The sequence below is a fragment of the Carlito syrichta genome, unplaced genomic scaffold (assembly GCF_000164805.1).
Source record: "Carlito syrichta isolate Samal-C Ts95f unplaced genomic scaffold, Tarsius_syrichta-2.0.1 Scaffold311945, whole genome shotgun sequence".
Taxonomy (NCBI): domain Eukaryota; kingdom Metazoa; phylum Chordata; class Mammalia; order Primates; family Tarsiidae; genus Carlito; species Carlito syrichta.
Window position 1 is genome coordinate 13,329 of NW_007256041.1, and position 7,025 is coordinate 20,353.

Genomic DNA, 7,025 nt, shown 5'->3' on the forward strand with positions numbered 1-7,025 from the left:
GGCGCTCCGGAAGTCCTGGCCGCCGCTGACCCGGAAGTCCTCGCCCCCACCGCCGCGCCTCCACACCCGGCGGCCGGACGGCGGCGGGGCGCGGCGCTTGCGCAGTGGAGGGCCGGACCCGGGCGAGATGGTTTTCCTCACCGCGCAGCTCTGGCTGCGGAACCGCGTCACCGACCGCTACTGGCGGGTCCAGGAGGTGCTGAAGCACGCGCGGGTGAGTCGTGAGGGTCGGGGGTCGCGCGGGGCTAGGGCGCCTGGCGGGGCTGCGCGGGGCTCAGGGCACCCGCCGACCCTCGCTCCCGCTTTCTGGCCCAGCACTTCCGGGGGAGGAAGAACCGCTGCTACCGGCTGGCCGTGAGAGCCGTGACCCGGGCCTTCGTGAAATGCACCAAAGCCCGGAGGCTGAAGAAGAGGAACATGCGGACGGTAAGGAGGCCGGGCGGGACCCCATTCCAGCGAGGCCGCCTCGCCGCTTCTAGACCCCGCAGACTTGGGCAAGGACGCACGCACCCGCCCACCGCCACCCCTGCTCCAGGCCACCGCGATCGCCTCCTCATCCCAGCCTTGCGCGCGCCCGGGCCCCAGCCTCTGCTGTCGCGGCTCCCTCGGGTGGCTTCCACGCGGCCGGGGAGGCCTGGCCCCTTGCCGCCCCCACCCCCTGCAGGACTATTGGAAGCCCCTCCCCCCCACTCAGCACCTCACTCGCGGGAGTCCGACTTGAGAGGTTGTTTATCGCCCAGTCGAGGACGAAAGCCTCAGAAATACTTTGTGCTCCCTCGAGTACTGTGACCTACAGCCCAGGCCAGTCACGCTCTGATACCGGCTGCGCGAGTTGAGAGGCCCAGTTAGGTGGGAGTCTCACTCAGGCCAGAAAGGTCCCAATAGCCCGAGTTGAGGGTCCCTGTTCCTGTCAGTCCCGACGGGTTCAGGGCAGCGCGTTTTGACTCAGAACGGTAGAGAGGTGGTCCTGCTGCCCAGGACCCCACAGAGGTCAGCAGTCTGACCGAATGTGTGTGTAGTGATGTGTACGGTGTCTGGTGTACAGAGGGCAGAGGTCCTCACCTTGGGATCTGTTGGAATCAGAAGTTCAGGTCGGGGGCCCAGCAGTCTGTTTGGCAGACCTGGGAGGAGTTCTGATGCAGGTTCAGATCTGACACCATTACCACAGAGGAAGAACATGGGCCTGGATGCCATTCTATTTTATTTTATTTTTTGAGTCAGAGTCTCACTGTCGCCCAGTGTGCAGTGGCACACTCACGGACGGCCACCACAGCCTCGACCTGCTGGGCTCAGGTGATCCTTCCGCCTCAGCCTTCCAAGTAGCTGGAACTACAGGCGCTTGCTACCACGCCCAGCTAATTTTTGATTTATTGTAGAGACGTCTCACCAAGGTTCCCTGGGCTGGTCTCGAACCTGCGGGCTCAGGCAATCCGCTGGCCTCAGCCTCCCAAAGTGCTGGGATTACATGCTGAGTCACAGAGCCTGGCCTGGATGCCATTTTAAGACACACGAGTAAGGAATGGCTTGGGGAAGTCCCCAGTACTCCTCCTTAACAGACCAGAACACAGGACACACAGCAGTCACTATGCTGCAGGGTCCACCATGGTACCATGACTGGCCAAGCCTCATGACTTGTCCTTGCAGCGCTTTCCGTGGGCACCCACTGGCCTCACTGCCGCCATACTGGGCATAGGTGTTGGCTGCTCCTTGCCAGCCAGACCTCTGACCACACTTCTCCCTCCAGACCCATCACTCTGCTCTTCAAGACTGCCCACCTCTGGCATTTGTCTCCTCCCCTCTTCGTGGCCACCTCAGTGGCTGTGATTTCACCCACGCTAATCCTTTGCTGGACTCAGTCTGGCCTGTGCCTGCCACGGAGTCTCTTGCTCATCTGTGTAGTTTAGGTGCCCAGGTGTGTAGTGAATTAATGCTTTCCAGCCTGTGAATTCCAGCTCATCATTCAGCAATGAAATTCATGTTTGGTGGAAAGCCTGTCTTTTGCTTACTGTTAATTCTGTTTGCCCGAATAGAAAACAAACTTTTCTACTTTTACAAAAATACCCTCTAATTCAGTCAGAGCACCTGCTAGGAGATCTGGGCTTAACATACAGGTCATTTTTGTGCATCTCCACGTTTTCTTTTTTTTTTTTTATTGAGTTGGAGTCTTACTCTGTCGCCCAGACTGGAGTGCAGTGGCCGCTCTTGGCCACTGCAGCCTTGACCTGCTGGGCTCCGGCGATCCTTCCACCTCAGCCTTCTGAGTAGCTGGAATTATAGGCGCGTGCTACCATGCCTGGCTAATTTTTTGATTTTATTGTAGAGATGAGGTCTCGCCTGCCTAGGCTGGTCTCGAACCCGCGGGTTCAGGCAATCCACTCACCTCAGCCTCCCAAAGGCGTGGGATTACAGGCTGAGCCACCAAGCCCGGCTCGTTTTCTTTTGTTTTTTTGAGTTGGAGTTTCCGTTGCCCAGGCTGGAGTGCAGGGGCATGCTCACAGTCACTGCAGCCTCGACTTGTTGGGCTCAGGCAATCCTTCTGCCTCAGCCTTCCAAGTAGCTGGAACTGGCCAGGTTTGGTGGCTCAGCCTGTAGTCCCAGCACTTTGGGAGGCCACTAATGTTTGGATTTATTGTAGAGAAGAGGTCTCACCAAGTTGCCTGGGCTGGTCTCAAATGCATGGGCTCAGGCAATCCTCTCACTCTGGCCTCCCAAAGTGCTGGGATTTTAGGTGTAAGCCACCGCGCCTAGCCTCACATCTCCACATTTTCTTATTTCAGCTCTGGATCAATCGGATTACAGCTGCTTCCCAGGAACACGGCCTGAAGTACCCAGCATTCATCGCCAATTTAATTAAGGTGTGGCTGAATATGTGGGCCCTGCTGAGACGCTGGACATCTGTGATCAGTGATGGGGTTTGGCCTGTGACTAGGGCCACGCAATAGCCTAGGCAACATCGGGGGCCCCTATCTCTTTGAAAAATATAAACCATCCCATCAGGCACCGTCCAGTCTGCAGTGACCCATGCAGCACAGGAAGGGGAGCTGCAGGCTGCACCCTGACACTGCTTCGTGTCTCTGGGGGAGTGGCACAGGTGGACTTGCCACACTTGCTGGCAGCAGGGCAGAATTGGCTATGTGCTTCAGGGACACAAGTCTTGATGCTTCCCCATAAAGGAGAAAAGCTCAGCTTTAACTTCAGAGTTTAGAGTTCTAGTAGTGACTGATTTCTCTTTTTTTTTTAAGTTGGAGTCTCACTCTGTCGCCCTGGCTGGAGTGCCGTGGCACACTCATAGCCACTCCAGTGTCGACTTGCTGGGCTCCAGCGATCCTTCTGCCTCAGCCTTCCAAGTAGCTGGAACTACAGGCACGCACCACCATGCCTGGCTAATTTTTGATTTATTGTAGAGACCAGGTCTCGCCAAGTTCCCTGGGCTGGTCTTGAACCTGCAGGCTCGGGCAGTCCACTCACCTTGGCCTCCCAAAGTGCTGGGACTACAGGCTGAGCCACCGAGCCTGGCCCAGTGACTGATTTCTGACGACACTTTCACCATCACAAATGAAAGGTAGAGTTCTGGAGGGAGGGGATAGTTGAAGCAAGGGTTGCAGTCTTGGTAGCTGTTGGAGCCGGTGGTGGTGCCTTTGTGTCACTTGTGTTTTTTTTCTTTTTTTTTTGAGTTGGATTCTCACTCTGTCGCCCAGACTAGAATGCAGTGGCTGCTCCCAGCCACCCCAGCCTAGACCTGCTGGGCTCCGGCAATCCTTCCGTCTCAGCCTTTCAAGTAGCTGGAACTATAGGCGCGTGCTACCGCACCCAGCTAATTTTTTTTTAGTTTACTGTGGAGATGAGGTCTCGCCACGTTGCCCAGGCAGGTCTTGAACCCACGGGCTCAGGCAGTCCACTCACTTCAGCCTCCCAAAGGTGCGGGATTATAGGCTGAGTCACCGAGCCCGCCTTTTTTTTTTGAATTGAAGTCTCACTGTGTCGCCCAGTCTGGAGTGCAGTGGCACGCTCCCAGCAACCATAGCCTCAACCTGTTGGGCCCCAGGGATCCTTCCACTTCAGCCTTCCAAGTAGCCAGAACTACAAGTGCACACTACCAAGCCCGGCTAGTTTTTTATTTATTGTAGACATGAGGTCTCACCAAGTTGCCCGGATGGGTCTCGAACCCATAGGCTCAGGCAGTCCACTCGCCTGGGCCTGCCAAAGTGCTGGGATTACAGGCTGAACCACCGATCCCAGTCCACTTGTGTTTTTTCTTAAGGGGGTGGACATTTGCTCCTACCTTGCAGCAGGCCACCTTTGGTGCTTTATAGAGATGCTCAGGGTAAGCATAGGTGGTGCTGATGGACACTGAGGCTTAGAAGGAGACAGGCTGCCCGAGGCACACAGATGCCTGTGGCCCGCTAGTTTTTTCAAGTCTTTCTCTGTTGCCCAGGCTGGAGTTCAGTGGCACACTCAATGGCCACTGCAGCCTTGACCTGCTGGGCTCCGGCCATCCTTCCACCTCAGCCTTCCTGCACGCCATCATGACCAGCTAATTTTTCTTGATGTATTGTAGAAACAAGGTCTTGAGCCCCTGGGCTCAAGCAGTCCTCTTGCCTGGACCTCCCAAAGCTGGGATTATAGGCATGAGCCACTGCACCCGGCCCTCCAGCTTGTTCTTAACCGCTGCATTTAATGTTTGGAGACCGCCCTTTCTGCTCCTTAGGCTCTGGCGTTAGTCATCAGTGCTCTTAGTTCCATCCGCATGGTGACCACTGACCCTAAACAAGGCCCTTGGTTTCATGCCTGCACCAGGACTGGACTCCAGTCTCCTCTCCCAGACCAGATTCCCCTGGTGCCTCCCTTATCCCTGTCCTCCCTTGTCCTCCTGCTTACCCACACCACTTATTGGCCTCCAGGAGGCCAAGACTTGCCCTGGAGCTCAGAGCGTGCTGAGGGGGACTCCCGCTCATTCTTCCTAACTGATTGGATGGCGTCCCTGTAATGTGCTTCTCACGCTCACCCAGGCTCTGATTCTCTCCCCAGTGCCAGGTGGAGCTCAACAGGAAAGTCCTTGCAGATCTGGCCATCTACGAACCAAAGACTTTTAAATCCTTGGCTGCTCTGGCCACCAGGAGGCGACAGGAGGGATTTGCTGCAGCCTTGGGGGATGGAAAAGAGCCCGAAGGCATCTTTTCCAGGGTGGTGCAGTACCACTAGGACTGTGGCCCTGCAGGCCTGGAAGAGGCTTTGCCCCCAAGATCATAGCTGAAGCAGGCGCAAAGTAGCTGCTTGGGCAGCAGGGTGTAAGTCTGCTTCATAATTGTGTTTATTGGCATTACAGTAACAGGCATGAGAGAAGGCCCTGTCTTCTCTCATATGTAGCATGCAAATAAAGCCAGTGTTCTGCTTTGTGAGTTGTCTTCTGGCATCAAGCAAACAGACTTTGGGCTACACCCTGCCACCCGGTGCTGGTGGCAGTGGGTGTGGCCTGGTGGGCAAGGGATCCCTGGTTGTGGGAAGCAGACCACTAACTTCTGCATGTTGGGGGGGAGGGCTGTAAGGGGTAGCGCATCCAGCACCTGTCTGCCCAGCTCCCTGATCTGCCTCTTGTCCCCAGTCCCAATCCTCATCCCGCCTAGGGCTCACCCTGCCCTCTGCCTAGTCTCCCCAGGCTTCAGCTCTCCCACCACCACTTTGTTTTTTTGGTTTTTTTTGAATTGGAGTCTCACTCTGTCGCCTAGACTGGAGTGCAGTGGCACATTCCCGGCCACCACACCCTCGACCCGCTTGGCTCTGGTGATCCTTCCGCTTCAGTCTTCCAAGTAGCTGGAACTATAGGCGGGTGCTACCACGCCTGGCTAGTTTGTTTTTTTTTTGAGTTGGAGTCTCACTCTGTCACCCAAACTGGAGTGCAGTGGCCGCTCCCGGCCACCGCAGCCTCGACCTGCTGAGCTCCGGCGATCCTTCCGCCTCAGCCTTCCAAGTAGCTGGAACTACAGGTGCGCGCTACCATGCCCGGCTATTTTTGATTTATAGTGGAGATGAGGTCTCGCCAAGTTGCCCAGGCAGGTCTCAAATCCTGGACTCAGGCAATCCACTCACCTCGGCCTCCCAAAGTGCTGGAATTACAGGCTGAGCCATCGAGCATGGCCTAATTTTTTGATTTGTTGTAGAGATGAGGTCTTGCCAAGTGCCCAGGCAGATCGCGAACCTGCAGGCTCAGGCAAACCACTTGCCTCAGCCTCCCAAAGTGCATGGGATTATAGGCTGAGCCACCGAGCCTGGCACCACCACCACTTTGAATGCCAGCCTCAAGCTTCCTTGCTGCCTCCCTCTACCCTCGCTAGCCCAGCAGGACTTTTCTCAAGAGGGATCTCAAACTGAGGGTGGTGGGACCACCTGGAGAGGGGTTTGAGCACTCAACTTGAGCCCAGGAATATATTCACAAGTTCACGCCTTCTCTGCAGCCTCACTGACCCTGTGCCTCCCGACTGTGTGGTGCCCCCAGTGCTCCCACCACTGGGTCCACAGTTGATCCTGCTATTCCCTAGCAGCTCTCAACCATTGCTGTTCCAGGAACCAAAACACAACAGATGCTCAGCCCGGATCCCAAGCATCACACACCCTGTACCCTAACCCTGGAAGGCTCTTCAGGGCTTTCACCAGCCACTACCTAATGCAGCCTCAGTGGATAAGGCAAGGCACCCTCAAGCCCCAGACCAGCGAGTCTTGCTGACCCTGGCCCTGTTGCTATGGCAAAGCTGCTTTTTCTGCATTTTTTTTTGGGTTGGAGTCTCTCTGTCGCCCAGACTGGAGTGCAGTGGCCGCTCCCAGCCACCGCAGCCTCGACCTGTTGGGCTCTGGCAAGCCTTCAGCCTCAGCCTTTCAAGTAGCCGGAATTACAGGCATGCGCTACCACGCCCGGCTGATTTTTTTGATTTATTGTAGAGATGAGGTCTCGCCAAGTTGCCCAGGCAGGTCACGAACCTGCGGGCTCAGGCAATCCACTCACCTCAGCCTCCCAAAGTGCAGGATTACAG

General features: G+C 56.2%; 1 protein-coding gene across 1 annotated transcript; it reads left to right on the forward strand.

The window, feature by feature from the left end:
• The first annotated feature begins 102 nt into the window (after positions 1-102).
• Positions 103-5,399, forward strand: MRPL20 (mitochondrial ribosomal protein L20). Its single transcript, XM_008069348.1, has 4 exons — positions 103-214; positions 316-426; positions 2,778-2,855; positions 5,029-5,399. Exons 1-4 carry the CDS (start codon positions 128-130, stop codon positions 5,200-5,202), a joined length of 450 nt encoding a protein of 149 aa, XP_008067539.1. The 5' UTR covers positions 103-127; the 3' UTR covers positions 5,203-5,399.
• Positions 5,400-7,025: the final 1,626 nt, after the last annotated feature.

Coding starts and splice junctions, on each gene's coding strand:
- MRPL20 (XM_008069348.1), top strand. CDS start 128: ATGGTTTTCCTCACCGCGCAGCTCTGGCTGCGGAACCGCGTCACCGAC. Junction 215..315: donor AGGTGCTGAAGCACGCGCGG/GTGAGTCGTGAG, acceptor TTTCTGGCCCAG/CACTTCCGGGGGAGGAAGAA. Junction 2,856..5,028: donor TCATCGCCAATTTAATTAAG/GTGTGGCTGAAT, acceptor TTCTCTCCCCAG/TGCCAGGTGGAGCTCAACAG.